At 47.4% G+C, this 24,894-nt stretch overlaps 1 protein-coding gene and 1 pseudogene across 5 annotated transcripts; one reads left to right on the forward strand and one right to left on the reverse strand.

Moving 5' to 3' along the window:
- Nucleotides 1-50: 50 nt before the first annotated feature.
- SLC25A44 (solute carrier family 25 member 44) lies at nucleotides 51-19,530 on the reverse strand. Of its 5 annotated transcripts, none has more exons than XR_004433537.1 (4): nucleotides 19,372-19,522; nucleotides 12,671-13,308; nucleotides 4,807-4,929; nucleotides 51-2,581 (listed from the first exon to the last, which is right to left on the reverse strand). XR_004433537.1 is itself a non-coding variant. In XM_033195526.1 (4 exons), exons 2-4 carry the CDS (start codon nucleotides 13,293-13,295, stop codon nucleotides 2,390-2,392), a joined length of 945 nt encoding a protein of 314 aa, XP_033051417.1. In that variant the 5' UTR covers nucleotides 13,296-13,308; nucleotides 19,372-19,530; the 3' UTR covers nucleotides 51-2,389. The 5 variants fall into 5 exon arrangements, 4 of the variants coding, with proteins under 4 accessions (XP_033051417.1, XP_033051418.1, XP_033051421.1 ...); XM_033195526.1 differs by having other exon boundaries at nucleotides 4,807-4,934; nucleotides 19,372-19,530; XM_033195527.1 differs by having other exon boundaries at nucleotides 4,807-4,934; nucleotides 12,869-13,308; nucleotides 19,372-19,509.
- Nucleotides 19,531-20,619: 1,089 nt separating this feature from the next.
- On the forward strand, nucleotides 20,620-20,753 carry LOC117077066 (annotated as a pseudogene).
- The last annotated feature ends 4,141 nt before the right edge of the window (nucleotides 20,754-24,894 follow it).

Raw genomic sequence — 24,894 nt, forward strand, 5'->3', positions numbered from 1 at the left:
CTTTGCGCGGTGAGATGTCCGCGACCCGAGAAATATGCGCAAGCGAAAGCTCGGGAGCTCAATAAAAACTTTTAATTACACTTCAGAGACTTCCTACAGTGCAACAGTGAATATTCACTGTTAATATTCACAAGAGTCCATTTCATCAAACGTTCAGAGTCTGCATTTTCATTCTTAATGCTCCAGTCAGGTTTCCCGTCTTGGCCAGTCTCCCAGAGGTTTCTTTTAGCTTTGGTTACCGACCAAAACTCCAGTTTAGGGAGAATGGAAGTCCACAGTCCCATTCCCCACCAAAATATATTTCAGTCAAACCCAATCGCAGTCCCTAAAGAATCAGGAAAGTATGGGCCAAGGGTCCCTTTAATTATACACACATCACCCTTAAAACTGCGTGTGTGTACGAGAAACAAAGAATAAAACACAAGAGGGGCTGTAAAATACTGCACAAAACAAAACAGAAGGAAAGTCTTGGGGGAGAAACACTAAGACGCGAGTGGCAGGATCCTACCTCCCGTCCGAGACACTTTCCCCATTGCCACTTTCCCCACTGTGCCATGGTGAGGAAGGACTGAAGTCTCTAGGGTCTCTAGAGGTCTTGCTAGGATGAGCTTAAAGAGATGGTGGGGGAGGGGGCCCCACTGCTTCCATTATATTTGTGGTTCTCAGGGTAAAGCGGTGAGGAGGGGCAGGAAGATTCAGAATGACTGGTGGGTCCAACCCTTTGGATGTGAACATTCCTGGATAGAAACTGGAGGACTCTCTTGACAAAGTGCAGGAAGGGATTAACAAAAATAAAATCAAGTGAAAGGGGAAAACCCTCAATGAGATCAAGATGGACAGTGGTGGTGGTGAAGGTAGAGAAGTGGTTTTCACAACCTGTTCTGGCCAGGGTGGAAGAATGTGCGGCAGCCATGAAGAAATACCAAGGCTTCAGGTAGCTAGCACCTTTCAAATTGGCACCATGGCCTTTCCCAGGGGGTGGGACCAATAGAGTTTGGAGGATCATCCAGGTCAAACGTCTCAGGTAGAAATGCAGGGTTTGACATGCCTTCTCTATTTGCTGCACCTCTCTACCTGCAACACAGGCTTGGGGGGAGTAGCAGTAGGGAGGATGAGGCAGGGAAGAAGGAGCACTCCTCTTCTAGCTCCTGAGGAGAGCATCAGATAATCTTGGCAGTATCAGGCTGGTAAATGCAGTGGTCCTTGTATTGGGTGACTTTCTGAACTGCTCTTTATGTTCTTCCAGTATCCCTCCACAGGGTAACATGACTGGGATGACTACGCATCCAGTGATGTGGATCTTAGAGATCGCCATAAGTCTGAGTGATTGGGGTATTTATGTGTATGTTATGGCCGCCTGGGGCAGAGAATCTCCCCACTGCCCTCTGCTAGGTTTGGCTCTGCTGGCCTGGGTAGATGTGCTGGGGAACACATGCCCTCTTGTTGCCTTCTAGATCAACTGCTTTCTCAACCTGACTTCTCAAGGTAGTGCTCCAAGTCCAGTGCACCCAAGACAGCCTGACCCACTTAGAACTGTGCCCACCACGGGAGTCCTCTGGGCCAGGGGATGCCCCAGCTTAGACTCTCCTGGGGCTCCTGAGACTGAAGGGACAGGGAACTAGAATTGAGGAAAAAGTTACATTACATTTTTCTACCTGTCTTAGGAAGGGGGTGAGCTCTGACAGCAGGATTGGCGCTTGAGCAGGACTAATAGCCTGGTTCATAGATGTTAACACACACACACACACACACACACACACACACACAAAATAAAAGTATCAACATTTCTCCCCAACCTAATAACCCCTCCAAAGAGAGGACGAGTGCTCTGGAGAACCAGAGATTTTTTGTTGCTCCTGCTCCCTGTGCAAATAAGTGCCTGGCACCTTAGCCCCAAGAGCAGGGAAAAGCAGAGTCATCTAGTGGGCAGCTCGGTCCCAAAATAAAAATAAGCAAGGCTAAGAGATGAAGGGAGAGAGGGCTGATAGCAGCTGCTTGGAATCTGGGCTGAAAGCCCAAGAGGAAGAACCAGTGGTAGTAAGCAAGCTCTAGGTACAGCTCTTCTCAGGGTCTCAGGGACACGGAGGGGGAAGCCAGAAGAAGGGCTAGCAGGGTGGGGGGTGGGGCCTTTAGGCCAGTATGGAATACAGGAACTGAGTGAGGGAGCCCAGCTAAGAAGAGAATTTTAAATAGTGGGGGCAAGGGATCCAGGTGTGGAGCCTCTTCAGCAAGAGCAGTTCAAAGTCTCTATCCCTATCCCAGATAGGCCACCTGGCCCAGGGCAGGGCTGGGTGTGTGGTGGGGGCATCTGGAGAGGGTGCCATCCTCTCCACTCTGCCCCTGTCCCACGGTAGTGTGGAAAACAGCAGGCTTCTCTCCCCATCACTGGTTACCAGTGTCTCGAGTCCACCAGCTCAGGTCGGAGGCTAAGTTTCTTGAGGCTCTCATAGCCCACCACAATGACAATGGTGGAAGGTGTGGCTGAGATGATTCTGGCTGAGAGGCCCTTCATGAGGCCCCAAGGCCCTTCTTCTGCCATCAGTTGTCTGAAGGTCAGGATGATGGAGTTCTTACCCTCAACCTGGAAAAATCAACACAGTGGAGGGCCATTGTCTGTAGTCAGAGCCCGTCTGCTCAATCTCCCTCGGCCTTAGGCTAAAGTGGGGAGAACTAGACTCAGACGTCGGAAGGTGTGGATTCTGCTTGTGAGGGATGGTACAGCAGAGTGATTTAGTATAAGCCCTGGTGCCTGACTGCCTAAGTTTGAATTCTGCTCCCCAGCCTACTAACAACATAACATTGGGTAATTTAACAATTTGTGTCCCAATTTCCTCAAATATAAAAGAGTGATAATAGTACCTGCACCATGAGGTTGTTATAAGCAAGAAAGAAAATAATATTCATAAATACTAAACAGTGGTGGCAGATCGTTTCAGTGTACAATAAATGTTAACTATCATAGATATCATGAGATAATCTATGTAGCTATGAGTCTTTGAACTGGATGTTGCTCTTTGGTCTCAGGGAGGCTGGGTTAAATCCTCTCTAAGACCCTCTGCAGCTCTGCCAGTCTGATTTTGATTCTGATCATTTCAATCCCTCGAAGTTCTAGAGCTGGAACCTTCCTCTCCATCTCTGCCATCTTTCACACACCCCGTGAACAAATACAGGCATCTTCCCTATCACACTGAAAGCCTGGCCAAGCAGAAATCACTTCTCTCTTCTTTCTCAACAGTTCCACACCCTCCCTGACCCCTAAACTATACCTTTATAAACCACCCCTCAGCCCCTTGGCCAATACAGGACAGATGCACTCCTTGTTCATACTGCCCCTTATATGATATGACCTTCACAAGGTATCCCAGCCATGGCTAAGAACATCTCCTGCTTCCGCCCCACCTCCTTCAACACCCTCCTACAAACTCCCTTCTTCCTCTCCAATACTCTCTCCTGTGACCATCTCTGCTTCCCTAACCCTTCTACTTTTTCCACAGCCATGTCAAGGACTTTTTCACCTATGCCTCTGGGTCTTTCCAGCCTGGAAGCTCCTCAAAGTAGAGACCTGTCCTTTCCCTTGGATCTCCTCCTAGATCGCCCAGAATAAAGCTCAGGAAAGAATGAGGACTGACCCTGTGTGCTTTATTATTTGCAAACCAACCAGATGCCAGTGTATTCATTTTCAAATGAGGGGGCATTCTTTCCTAGAAACAAAAATACCTATATTTATTACTTATCTCCTTCCCAACATCCTGGTACTAGGGAAGCTGATTTTATCCCTAACCTGTTAAGGTTATTTTCCTTCCCTCCTCCCCTCACCATAACCCAGTGACTTCATTCTCTTGTACAACTTTGATTCTCTACCTCAAATCAGACATAAAACTTTATATGGCAACACCTACTATTTGCATATTACATATCATCATTCAGATTCTATTTCCTTGGTCTAAGTGCTGTGTAACTGTCTTTAAGCTGACTGAAGACAGGCATTACTAAGGGCTTTGTCAGGGTTTTGCTGCATCCACACCTAAAATCTGTGAAACCTATTTAAGAAAAGTCACTCTCATAATCCATAGAGAACTTACGGCCTACTGGAAAAACCAGACAGACTTATGAATTAACTGAAATCAAGATTGCTTATAATCACAAACCTGCAAGGCAAAGGAAAGAGTTGTTGACAGGCTATGCTAATAGGCTATGGAATAGGACTCCAGTAAAGGCTGGAAGAAACCAGTAAGATTTCCTGGAGGTATGGGCATGTGATGGAGGAGAGGTATGCAAGGTAGCAGACAGAGTGAGAAGCCTTCCAGGTACTTTTAAGTGCTGGGCGGGCTTCTTTTTTTTTTTTTTTGAGACAGAGTCTCACTCTGTCACCCAGGCTGGAGTGCACTGGCGTGATCTCGGCTCAATGCAACCTCCACCTCTGGGTTCAAGTGATTCTCCTGCCTCAGCCTCCTGAGTAGCTGGGACTACAGGCACATGCCAACACACCCAGCTAATGTTTTATTTTTAGTAGAGACAGGGTTTCACCATGTTGGCCAGGCTGGTCTCAAACTCCTGGGCTCAGGTGATCTGCCCACCTTGGCCTCCCAAAATGCTAGGATTACAGGAGTGAGCCACTGCACCTGGTTGTGGGCTGGCTTCTGTAGATGCTAAGCACATAGAAGGGGCTTAGATGTTCAGGAGAAGACGGACTGGACTAGAGGGCCAGGAAACAAAGAGTGACCGTCAGGGCAACACTGGAGGGCTTGAAGGTCATGCTTCTAATGGTTTCTCCAGGAGGAGGGTGAGGGAAGTGGCCAGTCTTACCTGCACGCGGGTTCGTATGACATCCATGGGATTGGTGAGGATGGAGGCAGTGGCTGCAGCCAGGGGCCCTGAGACGGCTTGGAAGACAATGTGAGGGCACTCCTTAGGACACAGGTAGGAGAGCTGCTCTGGAATCCAGGGAAAGACAATGGCTCAAGACACAAGGCACCACCGGTCTGGCCTCACTGTGCTTGCTGCTTCTACCAGGTGGCTTTCCCAACCCAGACCAGCCCTCCGCTCTTCGCCACCTTAGACACCTAACTCCTATCTTTTATTTTCTCTGCTTCCTTCAAAAAATTATTAAGTCTCAGGCCCTTTCCAGGAGTCATCTTGGAAATATCACCCATTTATTTTGATTGATTTTTTTTTTCGAGACAGGGTCTTGCTGTGTCACACAGGTTGGAGTGCAGCGGCATGATCATGGCTCACTGCAGCCTCACTCTCCCGGGCTCAAGCAATCTTCCCATCTCAGCCTCCCCAGTAGTTGGGTCTATAGGCTTATGCCACCATGCCCAGCTAATTTTTTAAAAAATGTTTTGTAGTGCCGGGCGCGGTGGTTCATGCCTATAATCCTAGCACTGTGGGAGGCCCAGGCGGGCGGATCACAAGGTCAAGAGATCAAGACCATCCTAGCTAACACGGTGAAACCCCGTCTCTACTAAAAATACAAAAAATTAGCTAGGCGTGGTGGTGGGCGCCTGTAGTCCCAGCTACTCGGGAGGCTGAGGCAGGAGAATGGCGTGAACCCGGGAGGCGGAGCTTGCAGTGAGCCGAGATCGCGCCACTGCACTCCAGCCTGGGTGACAGAGCAAGACTCCATCTCAAAAAAAAAAAAAAAAAAATTAGCCAGGCATGGTGGTGGGTGCCTGAGACTCTGTCCCAAAAAAAAAAAAAAAAAAAAAAAAAGTTTTGTAGAGACGGGGTCTCACTATGTTGCGCAGGCTGGTCTTAACTCCTGGACTCAAGCAATCCTCTCACCTCAGCTCCCAAATTACAGGTGCGAGTCACTGCACCTGGCCAACATCATCCATTTAAACAGGACAAGATTCCTTAGAGAGGGAATACATTGAGTAACTTTGGTAGGATACATTAAAAGCCAGTGACATGGCCAGGGAGTGGTGGCTCAAGCCTGTAATCCTAGCACTTTGGGAGGCCAAGAAGGGTAGATCACTTGAGCCCAGGAGTTTGCGGCCAGACTGGACAACATGGTGAAACTCCTCCTCTACCAAAAATACAAAAATTAGCTGGGCATGGTGGCGCAGGCCTGTAGTCCCAGCAACTTGGGAGGCTGAGGTGGGAGGATCGCCTGAGTCCTGGAAGTAGAGGCTGCAGTGAGCCATGATCACGCCACTGCACTCCAGCCTGGGCGTCAGAGTAAGACCCTGTCTCAAAGAAAAATTAAAGCTGGATGTGGTGGCTCACGCCTGTAATCCCAGCACTTTGGGAGGCAGAGGTGGGCAGATCACCTGAGGTCAGGAGTTTGAGACCAGCCTGGCCAACATGGTGAAACCCCGTCTCTACCAAAAATACAAAAATTAACCAGACGTGGCAGTGCACACCTGTAATCCCATCTATTCGGGAGGCTGAGGCAGGAGAATCACTTGAACCCACAAGGCAGAGGTTGCAGTGAGCTGAGATTGCACCACTGCACTCCAGCCTGGGTGAGAGAGCAAGATTCCATCTCAAAAAAAAAAAAAAAAAGAGATTAAAAATTAAATAAAAACCAGTGACACTGGGAACCAGGTGGGTCAGTCTTTTTGTTGCATACTACATACCCTTTCTTAACTTTTGAATTTTGAAACATGTGCATGTTTTTAAAAATAAAAACAATATTAAAATAGAAAGTCACATCCTACAAAGAGCACTTTTCTCCAGCTTATATCAAGAAAGAAAATTCATCTTTCAAAATGCTAATGAAGATAGAATGGTACCCAGGTTAACCCATCCCAGTACCACTGAGAAGTCTACCTGCAATTGAATTTTCTTTTTACTCTCTCTGGAGGTGAAAGACAACATGTTCATTCATTTATTCAACAAAGATTTATTGAGCGACTACCATAAGCTGGTCATCTTGGGTCCTGAGGATTTAACAGTAAATAAAAAAGCCTCAAATTCCTGTGCTTAGGAAATTTATATTCTAGTGTGAAGAGATAATAAACAAATAAAAAAGCAAAATACACAACTACGTCAGCAGGTATGTGCTATACATAAAAATAAAGCAGGAAAGGGAGATAGGGAGGCCAAGGGTGGAGGGGAAGGGGTTGCCATTTTATCTTTTATTTTTTTTCTCAGACCTCTCAGGGATAAAGGATGAAAGCCCATTCCAAGAAGGTGAAGTCTGAGCAAAGACCTGAAGGAGACAGTGCAAGCCACATGGATCTGTGGACAGAGCTTTCAAAGAAGGGATAACATTCTATGCAAGGGTCCTGAGGACAAGCATACAGCAAGTGTTCGAGGGGCAGCCAAGTCCAGTACCCTGGAGCAGTATGAGTAAGGGAAGGAACAGCATATGAGATCCAAGAGGTAAGTCACTTAGGATTTTCTCTTCTATAGTTCAGTTGTCATACCTTTCAGAATTTTTTTCCTCAGCCGGACACGGTGGCTCACGCCTGTAATCCCAGCACTTTGGGAGGCAGAGGCGGGCGGATCACCTAAGGTCGGGAGTTTGAGACCAGTCTGACCAACATGGAGAAACCCCATCTCTACTAAAAATACAAAATTAGCCAGGTGTGATGGCGCATGCCTATAATCCCAGCTACTCGGGAGGCTGAGGCAGGAGAATTGCTTGAACCCGGGAGATGGAGGTTGCAGAGAGCCAAGATCACACCATTGCATTCCAGCCTGGGCAACAAGAGTGAAACCCCGTCTCAAAAAAAAAATTTTTTTTTTTCCCTCATGCTCCTAGTTTTAGTTTGTGGCCAGGGAGAAGTAGGGAGGTGGAGGCTGGCAGGGCAGAAATGAGAGCTTCCAAGTCTCAGGTGGCATGGCAGAATTCCCTAAACCTCACCAGAACCACCTCTCCCCCAGTTCTAATTACTGTCTTCCCCAGAATCAGCATACAAACAGAAACAAAGTGAACTAGTGGCTCAGCCTTACTGGTGTCCTGTTTCTCCCAAGAATAAGGCATTTTGCAATCATTAAACTGTATCATCTGGGCCAGGCATGGTGGCTTACGCCTTTTGAAGGCTGAGGTGGGTGGATCACTTGAGGTCAGGAGTTCAAGACTAGCCTGGCCAACATAGTGAAACCCCGTCTCTACTAAAAATACAAAAAATTCACCGGGTGGGGCAGCGGACGCCTGTAATCCTACCTACTTGGTAAGCTGAGGCAGGAGAATTGCTTGAACCCGGGAGTTAAAAGTTGCAGTGAGCCAAGATCATGCCATTGCACTCCAGCCTGGGCAACAACAGTAAAACTCTGTTGGAAACAAACAAAAAAAAACAACTGTAGCATCTGAACTGGCACTGCCGCCTCCTTGGGCCTGTCTATTATGGCCTTCAGGCCTGCAAGCTATAGCAGGATCCAGATTCCAATTTTAATCATGCACATATGCCATTTTCCTGGGGCTTGGGGAGAAGATGAAACACAAAAGCAAGAAAGTGGTAGAAATAACTCCATGTCAGACAGGGCATGGTGGCTCACAACTGTAATCCCAGCACTTTGGGAGGCCGAGGCAGGCGGATCACCTGACATCAGGAGTTTGAGACCAGTCTGGCCAACATGAAGAAACCCCATCTCTACTAAAAAAACAAAATTAGCCAGGCATGGCGGCTCATGCCTGTAATCCCAGCTACTTGAGAGGCTGAAGCAGGAGAATCGCTTGAACCTGGGAGGTGGAGGTTGCGGTAAGCCTAGATCACACCATTGTACTCCAGCTTGGGCAACAAGAGCGAAACTCCATCTCAAAAAAAAAAAGAAGAAGAAGAAAGGGCCGGGCGCGGTGGCTCACGCCTGTAATCTCAGCACTTTGGGAGGCTGAGGCGGGTGGATGACAAGCTCAGGAGATCAAAACCATCTTGGCTAACACGGTGAAACCCCATCTCTACTAAAAATACAAAAAACTTAGCTGGGCGTGGTGGTGGGTGCCGGTAGTCCCAGTGACTCTGGAGGCTGAGGCAGGAGAATGGCATGAACCCAGGAGGTGGAGCTTGCAGTGAGCCAAGATCGTGCCACTGCACTCCAGCCTGGGCAACAGAGTGGGAAAAGGGAGGGAGGGAGGGAGGGAGGAAGGAAGGAAGGAAGGAAGGAAGGAAGAAGGAAGGAAGGAAGGAAGGAAGGAAGGAAGGAAGGAAATGAAAGAAGGAAAGAGGGAAGGGAGGGAAGGAGGGACTCCACATCTTTCATTTTTCTCCATTAGTCATTCAAGAAACATTTAAGAATCTCTTTTCTACTAGGCAAAAGATGAACTAAGGCTGACTTGGTTTAAATCCCTCTTGGCTAAGACTGGCTTGACTTTGGACAAGTATTTAATGATATAAATGAGTATTTACTTAATAATGGATGCCAGGCACCATGACAAGTACCAGACATAAAACAGAAACATGGACAGGGAGATGCCTTCATGGAATTTATATTCTAACTAAGAAGCTGGGAGTTGGGGGTAAAATAACTGCAAATTATGACAAGTACTAAGAAGGAAAGAAGGTGCTGAAATATAAAACAGAAAGAGCCCTCTTTCCAATAAAATAAAGTCCTTTTCGCAAAGGTGACGTGTAAGCTGAAGCCTGAAGCATGAGAAGGAGCCAACCACATGAAGAACAGGGGAAAGGATGTCCAGGCAGAGAACATTATCTGCAAAGGCATTGAGGCAAGAACAGAGCTTGATGTATACCAGAAACTGAGGGAAGAGCAGTGAGGAAGAGGAGAGTGGCACAAGGTGGGGCTGGAAAAGCAGATAGGAGTCACATCAAGAGAGATGTATAGGCCGGGCGCGGTGGCTCAAGCCTGTAATCCCAGCACTTTGGGAGGCCGAGACGGGTGAATCACGAGGTCAGGAGTTCGAGACCATCCTGGCTAACACGGTGAAACCCCGTCTCTACTAAAAAAAAATACAAAAAGCTAGCCGGGCGAGGTGGCTGGCGCCTGTAGTCCCAGCTACTTGGGAGGCTGAGGCAGGAGAATGGCGTAAACCCGGGAGGCGGAGTTTGCAGTGAGCTGAGATCCGGCCACTGCACTCCAGGCCGGGCGACAGAGCGAGACTCCGTCTCAAAAAAAAAAAAAAAGAGAGATGTATAGACCATGGAAAGGAAAATTGATTTTATTCTAGATGCCGGTAAGGCAGCATTGGCAGATTTTAAGCAAAAGGGAGTGGCAAGAACCAGTCTATTAATTCAAAAAATATTTACTGAGCAATTAAGGTTCACCAGACCCTGAGCTAGGTGCTGGGAGGAACAATAGTGAACAAAAACAGACATGGTCCCTGTTCTTATAGAACACTTAAATCACAGGATTATTGCGAGATTGGAATTATGAGATATGCAAGCCCTCAAACAGAGCCCTGGCACACATGGGCATTCAATAAATGTTAGTTTCCTCTCCCTTCAGTAGAAGAGATAAGGCACACACAAATAACATCAAGGCAAATGTATAACTGCCTTAAGAAAGATTCAATGTCATGGGGATGAAAAAGGGGAAAGATCACTTCTGGGTTAAGGGTTACATAGAGAGGAAGGAAGAGGAGGCAATAAGGAGCACTTAAGGTAAGTCATGATTGCACCAGGGGTAAGCAAACCTGGGAGGCATCTAGGTAGAGGGGTGGCAGGAACAAAACACGGTGGTAGGAGAGGTGATGTGTGGTTGAGGAATTGTGCACTACCTGCCCAGGCTACAGCACAGACTGCCTATACCTAGGGGAGAAGCAAGAGATTTCACTGTTAAGGGAGGCTGAAGTCAGGCTGAAGAGTTTGGATTCTACTCAGTAAGCAGTGGAAGCCACTGAACATGACAACTCCAGTCGAAAAGGTCAGTCCATTAGAGATGTATGTGGACAGGAAGGAAGAGAACTCTGGAGGGAACAGCTAGAACACTGATGCAGCAGTCCGGGAAGAAGGTAACAGAGGCATGGTTTCCAGGGAAGGCGGTAGGAATGAAGAGAAAGTTGGGAGAGAAATTCTAGAGTTACCAGGACTAGACGTGGGAACAAGAAAGAAGGAGTGGTCAAGCACAATCCCCAAGACTTCAGTCTCAGTAATCTGAAGAATAACAAGGCCACTGACCAATGAAAGTAAGTCAGAAAAAAAGACAGTCAGCTTGGGATGAAGACTAGTTACTTGAAGAAAGTTTTAGACATAAGTAGATGCATCTAGATAGAGAAGTCCTACAGTCAGAATGCCTGTCCAGAGCTCTCGACAGGTTAGTCTGAGAATGGAAGTAGAGATGATGGGCACATCAGAAAAATGCAGCTCTAATTGTAAATGCAGTCAAGTGAGGAGAGAGGGCTAAAGACAGACTCCAGAGAAGATGCTCACATTTCCTGGGAAGCGTTGTTGTTGTTGTTGTTGTTTTCTGGGAAGCTTTTTTAACATTAAAGGGTCAGGGTAGAGTCCAGGAACCTGACTTTTAACAAATACCCCAGAGGAAGCATTGTGCTAAATAGAAGTAATAGAGCTAGCAAAAAAAGAAGAAGAAGAAAAGGAAGAAGAAAAAAAGAAGAAGGAAGAAGAAAAGAAGAAAGAAGAAGAGGAGGAAGAGGAGGAGGAAGGAAGAAGAGGAAGAGGAAAAAGAGGAAGAGGAAGAAGGAAGAAGAAAGAAGAAAGAAGCAATAATCAGAAAAACAAAAGAGCACCAGGAAAGTACAGAGCCACAGAAACAAAATCATTACAGGTTAAGAAGGCATCAAAATTTTGGTCAGAAAAGTTTCCAATGGGGTGGGACAGAATGCCCACTACCAAGGGCTGTGAGCCAACAGCAGGGATTAGGGAGGCTGCAAACATAGGCTGCCCTAACGGGAGTTTTGTGGTTACTCAAAGCTGTGGATGGATGTCCCAGGGTAGCAGGCACACACTCAAGTCCTGCTCTTCAACAATGCACCGTGCCCTTTGAGAAGGCAATCTGGCAGTATGTTTATGGAAGCCCTCAAAAATGTTATCTTTGACTCAGTAACCCCATTTCTAGGAAACAGGAAATACTTAAAAAGTAAAATATCTTATGAACAAAGATACATTATAGGAATGGAGAGGTTCAAAGTTATATCACACCTTGAATTTAAAATGCTGAGGGGCTGGTGGCTCACTACTGTAATCCCAGCACTTTGGGAGGCCGAGGCGGGCAGATCACAAGGTCAGGAGCTACAGAACAGCCTGACCAACATGGTGAAACCTCATCTCTACTAAAAATACAAAAGTTAGCCAGCCATGGTGGCACACGCCTATAGTCCCAGCTACTCAGGAGTAGTAGGGAGGTACAAGTATCACTTGAATCTGGGAGGTGGAGGTTGCAGTGAGCCAAGATCTCACCACTGCGCTCCAGCCTAGGTGACAGAGTGAGATTCCATCTCAAAAAAAAAAAGCTGAGGAAAACATCCAACTCAAAAGCTCACATTACCCATCAGATTTATCTTCAAATCCTAAACATCCCATGGCTTTTGTCCTCCCCCACTTTCCAGTGACTCCAAAGCACACAGAGCATATGCTACACATTGTTCCAGTCTTTTTACCTGTCTGCTTCCCTCACTACATTAGAAGCTCCTTGAAGGTAAAAACTATGTTTTATGCATCTTTAAATCCTCTTGGATTCAAACATTTGCTGAATGAATGATCCATTCCCCCATTAAATCTCACCTCCACTCTAACATGCACAAAGCAACAGTATCTCAGCCCCATTAGAAATCCCACTTTCCTCCCCCACTGTCCTGGCCCCTGCTTACCTGCGTAGAAGTGATAGAAGGGCCACCAGACAGCACTGTTTGGGATATAGGTAAGCAGTGAAGCCACATAGCCTCGATAGAAGCCGCGAAGCCCATCAGCCCGCAGGATCTGCCTGATGATGTCCTTGGTTTGGCCAAAGGCAACTACCCCTTGTCCCTCTGGGATCCCCCGCACCTGAAAGCGGCCCATTTTCTCACCCTTGCGCTGCATCATGAGGTGTTGGGAGACTACATCAATGGGCACTGTGATGCTCTGGGCCACAAGGGAGGCTGAGCCACCAGCCACCAGTGATTTGACTGTGTTACTCTGGCTGTAGTCAGCTACAAACTTCCGGGTGAGCTCATAAGTGGTGACATAACACTGGCCAGAGATGAGGGTGAAGGTATTGACCAGGAACCCTCGGTAGAGGCCAGTGATACCATCTGCTCGCAGGATCTTGATGAAGGCATCGAAGGTCCCATGGTAGAGGCTCTTCCCCTTCTGAACTTGCAACCGGGTGCGGATGAGGGTGAATGGGTAGACACTGACACGGATCATCATTGTCATTGCCACACCAAACACGTAGAACTTCTTCTTGTCCAGGTGTTCCCACTCGATGATCTGGATGTTGCGTTTGTCCTCCATGGTGCCTGAAGACCTGGGATTTGAGCAGCATGGAGGGATGTGAAGAAGGAGGTCAGAGCTTTGTGCTCTTCCCTTCTGGCTGGGCTCTGAAGTCCCATTCTCAGATCTCATCTCCAGGACACTCACTTGCCCAAAGCTTGGACTCCACCCAACCTGGCTCTGTCAATCTGCACTTGAGTCTTCCTTCATAGATCAGGATACTGTCCCCTTCTCTGTCTTTGGCCAGGCCTTCCTTACTCAGTTTCCCTCCTCCAGAAATTGTCCCTCACTTCAGTGATTCCCCTGGCTCCATGGCCTTCTCAGCTCCCTATCCCAGCTTACAGGATCTTCTATCCCAACTCTCTGCCTCTCTGGGCCCTGGTGTCACTACCCTGACCAGGGACCATTCTTTTTGTCTGGCTCACCCAGGCAGAGCTCAGGATGCTGTGGACAAACCAACTACCTGACAGGATGCAGGGCCTTTAAGCAGGTGAATGGGACATCACTAAGTGAATTTGGGAGGCTCCTGAAGGCTGAAAGGGACTGTTCCAGTTTTGATGCTCCGGGGCCTACTGAGGAGGCATCACCTTTGGCCTTGCACCCGCAGCAGGGTGCCTCTGATCGCCAACTGACTCATTTTGTCTCCGGTTTCCCATGTTGGCCTCTCAGAGCTCCCCTGACCCACAGTCACTACATTTACATGATATTTTCTCCCATCTGCATTGGAAGAAAGTGTGGGCAAGTGGGACTTTCACACCACAGGGCACCCCCCACCACCTCCCTTTCCTCCAGCAAAAGGATTTAGAAAGTCAGGAACAGGCCAAAGGGCAGGGTCCTCTTCAGTTATTAGATAACTAACTCTGAGAAAAACAGAAAAGAACCACCTGAGAGCTAAGTAGTTTCCCTGGAGAGTCTGGAGAACTACAGAGTACAGAACATGTTGGACTGCATGCTTTCAACTCCAAGCATATAAACCACAACCTCAGTCTTAGATAATGAAGGGGGAGAAGTGACAGAGGAGATAGACTCTGACTTCAAGAAACTGTCTGTTCGGCCAGGCGCGGTGGCTCAAGCCTGTAATCCCAGCACTTTGGGAGGCCAAGACGGGCGGATCACGAGGTCAGGAGATCGAGTCCCTCCTGGCTAACCCGGTGAAACCCCGTCTCTACTAAAAATATAAAAAACTAGCCGGGCGAGGTGGCAGGCGCCTGTAGTCCCAGCTACTGGGGAGGCTGAGGCAGGAGAATGGCGGGAACCTGGGAGGCAGAGCTTGCAGTGAGCTGAGATCCAGCCACTGCACTCCAGCCTGGGCGACAGGGTGAGACTCCGTCTCAAAAAAAAAAAAAAAAAAAAAAAAAAAGAAAGAAAGAAACCATCTGTTCAAGAAGACACAGTATTGCTCTGGGGAATGGACACAAGATACAGAGGAAAAGGCTGGACATGGTGGCTCACACCTATAATCCCAACACTTTGGGAGGTGAAGGTGGGAGGATCACTTGAGCCCAGGAGTTCAAGGCCAGCCTAGGCAACATAGGGAGACTCCGTCTCTACAATATATAAAAATAAGTTAGCCAGCACGGTGAAACCCCGTCTCTACCAAAAATACAAAAAATTAGCCGGGCATGGTGGCGGGCGCCTGTAGTCCCAGCTACTCAGGAGGCTAAGGCAGGAGAATGGTGGGCACCCGGGAGGCAGAGCTTGCAGTGAGCCGAGATCGCGCCACTGCACTCCAGCCTGGGCGACAGAGCAAGACTCCATCTCAAAAAAAAAAAAATAGTAAGTTAGCCGGGCATGTGGTCCCAGCTACTTGGGTGGCTGAGGTAGGAGGCTCACCTGAGCCCAGGAGGTTGAGGCTGCAGTGAGCTGTGATCACACCACTGCACTCCAGCCTAGGAGACAAGAGTGAGACTCCATCTCAAAAAAAAAAAAAAGATACAGACGGAAGGAAACCAGAGCATGTTAATGCACGTGTAGCCCTTATGTTAAGTGTATCCAATGCCTAGAATTTCAAACAAAACTAACAAGCTTACTAATTTCAAAACTGTATAAAATCAGGAGCTTCACATTTAGGAAATGTCAAATCAGAGGATATCATTTATTAGATGTATTTAGTGGTAATATGATGTGCTCCAGTGTAGCCTACCACTGTTCTGTAAGATACTAGAAATTTTCAGCCAGAAAGGGAGAGTGGGAAGATAAATTCCAGGAAGTGAGAAGCAGGGGCTCCCCAGACTTTAAGAGAAATCCCAGAGAAAGGAGGTAGCCACAAAACAGGGACAACTCTAGGGGGCTGAAACATTCTACACTAGCAGTTCCAGTAGCAAACCTCATGCCAAGCAACTAATCACAGTCCATCCTCAACCACCTTCCCCAACCAAAGGTCCTAACTGAGGCTTCAGGTAGCTTTTATTCCATGAGAACTGCCTTTTGGTTACCATGGAAGCAAGGGCATCTTTTCAGGATTCCCTGAGCTGGACTGTATAACTTTCGTTAACATAGGGACTACTTGCAGTACAAACTGAGTACTTGAGAACTGAGGGAAAACCTCAGCTTCAAGGTAAGGATTGAGGGAGGTGCACATAACTCGCACAGGCTTCCTACAGGACAAAGCAGTTTGAATTAAGGATAATTCATGTAGACAGTGAAAGGGAGAGAACAAAGGCTTGGAAATGAGAAGACAGAAGTCAACTGGATTGGCAAGACTGGAAAATCTAGACTGTGGAAAATGAGCTGCAGGCAAAGTTCTGCCGTCAAGAGAACCCCTAGAACAATGATATGCCACTTGCTGTAGGCAAGGGTGGTCCTCCTCCCCAGCCTCAGCCTGGAGGACCCACTAAGTCCCGTGGGATAATATTTTCCTTTGAGCCCTTCAAAAGGTGGTCACTGTCTCTCCTGCCCCAGAGTGGCTGCCATCCAGGGTCGCAAGATCATACTTCCAATACCAGTGAGAGGTGAGAAGACACAGAAAAACAACAGGATTGACTGACTATCTACTACCTCATGTAATCCTTACAATTTCACTTGTGTACAGTTAGACACTTCTGATAAATGAGGAAATGGAGGGTCAGTTACGTTAAAAGTAACAGGCCCGCCGGGCGCGGTGGCTCAAGCCTGTAATCCCAGCACTTTGGGAGGCCGAGACGGGCGGATCACGAGGTCAGGAGATCGAGACCATCCTGGCTAACCCGGTGAAACCCCGTCTCTACTAAAAAAATACAAAAAAAACTAGCCGGGCGAGGTGGCAGGCGCCTGTGGTCCCAGCTACTCGGGAGGCTGAGGCAGGAGAATGGCGGGAACCCGGGAGGCGGAGCTTGCAGTGAGCTGAGATCCGGCCACTGCACTCCAGCCTGGGCGACAGAGCGAGACTCTGTCTCAAAAAAAAAAAAAAAGTAACAGGCCCAAGGTCACATAGCTGATCAATGGAAGAGGCAGATATGAGCCAAGATTTCTTCTCTGCTCCACCATGCCTTCTACCTTATGGGATTTGAAGAATTCTAACACAAATCACTGTTTAAGGCCAAGTCATTCCCACCTCTGGAAGGCAGAATTAATGCCCTTATGGCTGCAGGTCACTCAACAGTTAAGCAAAAGCTCCTGGCCATGCAGATGCCCAGAGAGTTCTTGCAGCTCTGTTCCAGAGAAACCAAGAACTGCCTCTGCTTTCCTAGTGTGTCTGTGGAGTGACCAAGCTTAGTGGCTGAGCAGTCACCTTGTCAACACAGACAAATACAGCCGGGTTCAAGCAGGAGGGCCTCCTGCCAGGCACATGCAAAATGCATGCTCTACAGGGCAGAGGGTCAGAGCAGCTAAACGACAGAGCAACCAGGGATTCTGTTCCAGGACCTGGTTTCATGGCACTTTCTCAATTTATCAAGCTGAAACACTAAGTACCAGCATCTCCTGATGAGAAATCCTAAGACAGGATCCAATTTCCCACCTTGTCTCCATCTCTCACATACGCCAATCTATTTTAAACTCCCACAAGGAAGTGGGGACTTTCTGAGACAGGTAACTCCTATCCAAGGGTCATGCCTTAGAGGGATAAGCCACTACAATAGAAGGGGAGAGGGCACTACACCCACTCCCTTTACCCCTTCAAAGGGGGCAGGCTGCTCCTAAAAGGTAGGATCTCAACCTGCTCTTTGTTACATAACTTCCAAACTTCTTGCAGAAGTATCAATCCCATTCTTCTTGTTTTGCCCTCTGAAAAATCCTCTTTGCAGATACCCATATGCAAAGTCCCTCCAGCCTTCCCTTCTCCCAACTTAGCCCAACTTCTTTAGGGCTCTTTCTCAGACCCTCATGTGCATGGCTCCAATTCCAGATTTTCTTCCACTTTTTAACACTGCTCAGGCACAAATGCTGAAGTGCTTCCTCTGGGGACCTAACAGGCGACCCAGAATTAGTGAGCACTTTGTCCTGAAGTCATCAAGTGAAGTGTTAGAGGCAGAGCTCCCACTACTGACCCCACCAATGGAAAGGGACAAATTGGCATATGCCTCCTCCTCTCCACCTCTACTCTCCTTGTACCAGAAAATTCACATGGGACTGACTATTCACTAGGTTCTGGGATAAGATTCTGGCTCGAGAGAAGGCAGTGTCACCTGGAAGGCAAGGTCATACAACAGAAAGAACACCAGCAATTGGGAGATCCATGTTGAATTTCACTGCCATTACTCAGTAGTGTAAGACTGGAACCAAGTCACTTCACTGAAATTCAGTTTCCTTGCCTGTTGAATCAGGCTAATAAAGCCTATCAATGCTGTATAAGAGTTGTAGTGCAACTCATATGAGTTAATAATTGTGAAGGCATTTTGTTAACAGTAAAGCATTATCATTACAGAAAGTTCTACTGGACAGTGATGCTCTAAGTCCTTGCCACCCAAGGTGGTCCACGGACTTGCATCATGGACATCACCTGGGAGCCTGTTAGAAATACAGAATTTCAGGGTGCACCCTAGACCTGCTGAATAAGAACCAAACTTTTATAATATATAAGTTTGGGAAGCATTGCTTTAAGTATTAAGGATTGTCAGCCTTATAAGAATTGTAATGGCCAGGCGTGGTGGCTCACGCCTGTAATCCCAGCACTTTAGGAGGCCAAGGCGGGTGGATCACGAGGTCAGGAGATCGAGACCATCCTGGCTAACACGGTGAAACCCCATCTCTACCGAAAATACAAAAAAAAAATTAGCCGGGCGTGGTGGTGGGTGCCTGTAATCCCAGCTACTGGGGAGGCTGAGGCAGGAGAATGGCGTGAACCCGGAAGGCGGAGCTTACAGTGAGCCAAGATCGCGCTACTGCACTCCAGCCTGGGCAACACAGCGAGACTCTGTCTCCAAAAAAAAAAAAGGAATTGTAACAACTACTCCAGGACTCTGGGACCCTTATGAGTAGGTTAGGAGCCCTCTGACTCCATCCTGACTTGTCAGTAGAACTGAGCACAACGATGACCATTTGATCGATTCGGATCTTTTCAAATAAAATCATCTTCTACAACTCCTGACAAGACATCCATGGGTCCCCACTTCTCAGCTGGAAACAGAGAATAGAGACCAATACCCTCTGTTCCTTCTGTTCTCCCTATTGCATCTGCATCCTGGGAGCTATCTACCACATGAACATGAATATATGTACATGCTTGCCCACCTGTCCTACTGAATATACATTTCCCTAGGGGAATGCCTGGGGATGCCTTCGAATCCTCCTTCGAGATCATCTCCTCCCTACCTCGGACATGGTGAGATTCCCACCCAGCTTTCCTTCGGTCTTCCATAGGTACCCACGTGATCCCTCATCACAGACAACACATGACAATACTCTCAAGATACTCCGTGGGACACCCCCTTTATACAGCCTCTGTCCTGGCCCCCGCACACCCAACTCTGGCTCTTCGAACATGCCCCCTGCCGTGCTTCTTCGCTGTCAGCGAATCTCACGCTCCTCTGCCAGGAAGAGACGCCTCACAGCAGTTGTCCTTCATTCCCAAAACTGCATGGCACCACAGCCTGGCACCCCAGGCATCCTTTGCCTCCTTGACAAGTGCAGATCCTCAGAGACCTTAGTTGTCAGGGACCCCGAGCCGGTGGCTTATTACCTTCTCAGACTCCGGCGGCTCCGCCGCGTCTGAGGCGAACTCCAAGCCCAGACCTCTAGGCCGCAGCCCCCAGTCTATCCGTCGTTCCCAGCGAATGCCGTCCGCCGGTCGCATCTTCCTCCATCTCGACTCGGCTCCCGGTACTGCCGGAACCGGAAACTTGGACTCTGTCATTGCCGCCGCCTGCGGGGGGCGGAGGATGAGCTGTCGACGATTCCGCCAATGGCGTTTGAGCCTTTGAGCCTCCCAGGAGCGAGGATGGGCTGCCCTTCCGAGAACGGACGGCCTCCTGGTGGCCATCTTGGATTTGGGCAGTAGCCACGCCTTCTTTACCTTCGTTATGCCCTCAGCGTTAAGGCGCCTGCGTGTTCTGGTTGGGCTCTTTCTAATTGGCGGAAATTGAATCACCAGACGTTTATTGAAGATCCAGTTGTAAATAGGGGCACCTTGTGTTTGGGGGTGTTGGAACCTTTATATTCAAGTCAAGGCCGGGCACGGTGGCTCACACAGGTAATCTCAGAATTTTGGGAGGCCGAGGCGGGCGGATCACCTGAAGTCAGAAGTTCGAGACCAGCCTGGCTGCCTTGGCGAAACCCCGTCTCTACTAAAAATACGAAATAAATTAGCCGAGAGTGATGGCGCGCGCCGGTAATCCCAGCTACCCAGGTGGCTGACGCAGGAGAATCGCTTGAACCCGGAGGTTGGAGTGAGCCGACATCGTGCCACTGGACGGCGACAGAGCGAGACTCTATCTCAAAAAGAAAACAAACAAACAAACAAACAAATCTAATGTGTGATTTTTATATAACTTTTTCTTCTTTCCTCTTTTTTGTTTTTTAGAGTCACAATATTACTCTATCGCCCAGGCTGGAGTGCAGTGGCAAGATCATAGCTCGTTGTAACCTGAACTCCTGGGCTCAAGCGATGCTGCGGACTCAGTCTCCTAAAGCAGTGGGATGACAGGCGTGAGCCACTGTGCTGGTCGCATTTCTCATTATTTATAGAGCCAAAATAGTAGAGGTCAACATGCAGCAGGAATGACTGAGGATACACAGCCAATTTTGAAGTTTGGGAACTCAAAAAACTGCAGGAATGGGGGACAACCTGAAGGTGGAGAAAAATGACATTAAGGGTCTCTTCCAGCTTTTGAAGCTATTTGCCTGTATATAGACTTAAAAGAAGAGGAGGGAGCACTTTAAATGAGGGGCTAGGAGGCATTGGCTGCAGAGTCAGTTCATTTCACAGTTGATATCTCTACGATTCAACGACAAAAAGACAAACAACCAAATTAAAAAATAACACAGAAGGGTAAGGTAAGTCTCCATTAAACACAGGAAAGAGACTGGAAAACTTCTCTTTGGATCCTGTCTATAGTTGCAGGTGAAATAAAAGAAATAAAAGGAGAGAAAAATGGGCAAAAGAGTTGAATAGACCTTTCCCCAAAGAAGGTACACAAATGGCCAAGAAGCACATGAAAAGATGCACACCATCACTAGTCATTAAGGAAATGCAAATCAAGTTGATAAAATGCCACTTCACACCCACTAGGGTGGCTAAAATTAAAACAAACAAAAAGCAGAAAATGAGCGTTGGTAAGGATGTGTAGAAATTGCAACCCTCAGATATTGCTGGTGGGAATGTAACATGCTACAGCTGCTGTGGAAAACAGTGGCAGTTCCTCAATAAACTAAACATAAAATTAGCATATGATTCAGCAATTTTACTCCTGGGTATATACCCAATACGATTGTAAACAGACATTCAAACAAAAACTCATACACGAATGTTTATTTTTGGCAGCACTATTCACAATTGCCAAAAGTAGAAGCAACTCAAATGTCCATCAACCCATGAATGGGTAAACAAAATGTGGTATATTTACACAGTGGAATAGTATTAAGCAATAAAAAGGAATGAATGTATGCTACAACATAGATGAACCTTGAAACCATTAAGCTAAGTGAAATAAACCAGATACAAAGGCCACATATTATGTAATCCTGTTTATTCCAAATAACCAGAATAGACAAATCTATAGAGACAAAAAGCAGATTAGTAGATAAGTGATTGCCAGGAGTCTGGAGATTAAGGGAGAGGATGGAAAGTAACTAATGGGTTCAGGGTTTCCTTTTGGGCAATGAAAATGTTCTAGAACTAGGTAGTGGTGATGGTTGCACAATATTGTGTATGTATTAATGTTATTAATAGTAAATTTTATGTTGTGTGTATTTTACTTTTTTTTTTTTTTTTTGAGACGGAGTCTTGCTCTGTCACCCAGGCTGGAGTGCAGTGGTGCGATCTTGGCTCACTGCAAGCTCTGCCTCCTGGGTTTACACCATTCTCCTGCCTCAGCCTCCCGAGTAGCTGGGACTACAGGCGCCCGCCACCTCGCCCAGCTAGTTTTTTGTATTTTTAGTAGAGACGGGGTTTCACCGTGTTAGCCAGGGTGGTCTCGATCTCCTGACCTCGTGATTCGCCCGCCTCAGCCTCCCAAAGTGCTGGGATTACAGGCTTGAGCCACCGCGCCCGGCCTACTATTTTTATTTATTTTTTATTTATTTATTTATTTATTTATTTTGGAGATGGAGTCTCACTCTGTCTCCCAGGCCAGAGTGCAATGGCATGATCTTGGCTCACTGCAATCTCCGCCTCGCGGGTTCAAATGATTCTCCTGCCTCAGCCTCCTAAATAGCTGGGATTAAAGGCGCCAGCCACTATGCCTGGCTAATTTTTTGTATTTTAAAGTAGAGATAGGCTTTCACCATGTTGGCCGGGCTGGTCTCAAACTCTGACCTCAGGTGATCCACCTGCCTCGGCCTCCCAAAGTGCTGGGATTACAGGTGTGAGCCACCACGCCAGGCCTACTATTTTTAAAAATTGATATTTCTAGGATGGATCCCTCCTCCTAAACTCCAGACTTATTTATAACTGCCTCAAAATATGTAATGGACATTTCAATCTTAGTGTGATGGTTAGTTTTCTATCAACTTGGCTAGGTTATACCACCTAGTTATTCAATCTAACTAGACCAGGCACAGTGGCTCACACCTGTAATCTCAGCACTTTGGGAGGCAGAGGCGGGAGGCTCACTTGAGATCAGGAGTTCGAGACCAGCCTGACCAACATGGGGAAACCTTGTCTCTACTAAAAAGAAAAAAATACAAAAATTAACCAGGCGTGGTGGCACGTGCCTGTAGTCCCAACTACTTGAGAGGCTGAGGCATGAGAATCACTTGAACCCAAGACGTACAGGTTGCAGTGAGCCCAGATTGCACCACTGTACTCCAGCCTGGGCAATAGAAGGAGACTCTGTCTCAAAAAACAAACAAACAAAAACCCCACTAATCTAGATGTTGCTATAAAGATTATTTTGCTGGCACAGTTAACATCCAGTCAGCTGACTATAAGTAAAGGAGATTGTCTCAATAATGTTGGTGGGCCTCATCTAATGGTTTGAAAAGCCTAAAGAGCAAAAGCGAGGTTTCCCTGAGGAAGAAATTCTGCATTAAGACTGTAACATCACCTCCTGCCCCCAGAGTTTCCAGCCTGCAGGCCTGCCCTACAGATTTCAGACTTGCCAGCTCCTACAATCAAATAGCCAGTTCCTTGAAAAAAGAAAGAAATATGCAGGCCAGGCGCAGTGGCTCATACCTGTAATCCCAGCACTTTGGGAGGCCAAGATGGACAGATCACTTGAGGTCGGGAGTTCAAGACCACTCTGGCCATCATGGCGAAACCCTGTCTCTACTAAAAATACAAAAATTAGCTGGGCATGATGGCATGTGCCTGTAATCTTGGTCACTCAAGAGGCCGAGGCATGAGAATTGCTTGAACACGGGAGGCAGAGGTTGCAGTGAGCTGAGATCATGCCACTGCACTCCAGCTTGGGCAATAAAATGAGACTCTGTCTCAAAAAAGAAAAAGAAAAACTTGTATATGTATATAAATGCTCTGGCCGGGCACGGTGGCTCATGCCTTTCATCCCAGCACTTTGGGAGGCTGAGGCGGGCGGATCAAGAGTTTAGGAGTTTGAGACCAGCCTGACCAACATAGTGAAACCTCGTCTCTACTAAAAACACAGAAATTAGCCGGGTGTGGTGGAGGGTGCCTATAGTCCCAGCTACTTGGGAGGCTGAGGCATGAGAATGGCATGAACCCAGGAGGCGAAGGTTGCAGTGAGCCAAGTTGCGCCACTGCACTCCAGCCTGGGTGATAGAGTGAGAGTCTATCACAAAAAAAAAAAAAAATGCTCTGTATATAGAATATATATATTCTATATATACATAGTTTACATATTATTTATATTTTATATATTATAAATTTTGTATATTGTAGGAGAGCGGTCAGGGTGGTGGGAGAAATTATAGGGAAAGACACAAACCTTCTTGGAAGGCCAGGAGGTTTTGCAAAAGCTTCGAAAGAAAATTTGGCTGAAGGCAGCCAAATTCTCTCATTCGGAGCCTGAGAGCAAACAGCAGCTAACAAGGGAATGTAAAGGAACTTATCGAGATAAATTTGTTTACTCCTGCCTCCAGAAACCAACCTTTGATCATTTGCACACAGGACTGGTCTCTACTTGGGGGGTTGACAATGTTTGTTACCCACAAATTGTGTTTGCTCCAAGCCTTTGTCATTAAATCTGTACTAAATAAATGTGAACATCACCGGCTTCGTGGTGCTGCGAACTCTCTTCAGCCCCTAGTGCCGGTAGTTCCCTAGCTGGCTCTTTCACTGGATACCTATGTCTGAGTACTCCTTTCATTCATCGCTCAGCCAGAGTCTGCGGGACAGACTTGGCAGGTGGTGCCCCATGTGAGGAATGCTGCAATGGATTGCAGTGGAACCCTCGAAAACAAAGGTGAAGAGACTGTGCAGTCAGTAAGTCAGTAAATCATTGGTGCCTGCTCAGGATTTCCAGATTCGAGGGAATTGTTCACACGAGGGTTTTATCATGGACAACAGTTGTATCAGCTCAACAGCAGCAGTATATAAAAGTGTTGAAACATGGCCAGGCGTGGTGGCTCACGCCTGTAATCCCAGCACTTTGGGAGGTCGAGGCGGGCGGATCATGAGGTCAGGAGATCGAGACCATCCTGGTTAACTCGGTGAAACCCCGTCTCTACTAAAAATACAAAAAAATTAGCCGGGTGTGGTGGCGGGCGCCTGTAGTCCCAGCTGCTCGGGAGGCTGAGGCAGGAGAATGGCGTGAACCCAGGAGGCACAGCTTGCAGTGATCCGAGATCGCACCACTGCACTCCAACCTGGGTGAGAGTGAGACTCCATCTCAAAAAAAAAAAAAAAAGTATTGAAACGGCTGCTTAAAGCTAGTGGAGCCTCAGTTTCGCAGGCTTAATTAAGGGACCTAATGCAAACTGTTGTTTCCCATAACCCATGATTCCCAGAAGAAGGCACACTAGACGTAGAGCTCTGGGAACAAGTGAGAAGGAATCTTAACATTATGCACAAGGGTAACGGGTCCCAGTAACATCTCTAATGTTATGGGCGTTAGGGCTGCTTTGGCCT

The sequence above is a fragment of the Trachypithecus francoisi genome, unplaced genomic scaffold (assembly GCF_009764315.1).
Source record: "Trachypithecus francoisi isolate TF-2019V2 unplaced genomic scaffold, Tfra_2.0 Lachesis_group5, whole genome shotgun sequence".
NCBI lineage: Eukaryota > Metazoa > Chordata > Mammalia > Primates > Cercopithecidae > Trachypithecus > Trachypithecus francoisi.

Bases quoted from the DNA above. Each gene is read 5' to 3' on its own strand.
- SLC25A44 (XM_033195526.1), bottom strand. From the start codon at position 13,295: ATGGAGGACAAACGCAACATCCAGATCATCGAGTGGGAACACCTGGAC. The intron at 4,935-12,670 runs GTAAGCAGGGGC...CCTGGATTCCAG, and splicing joins CTTCTATCACTTCTACGCAG to AGCAGCTCTCCTACCTGTGT. The intron at 2,582-4,806 runs GTAAGACTGGCC...TGATTTTTCCAG, and splicing joins TCATACGAACCCGCGTGCAG to GTTGAGGGTAAGAACTCCAT.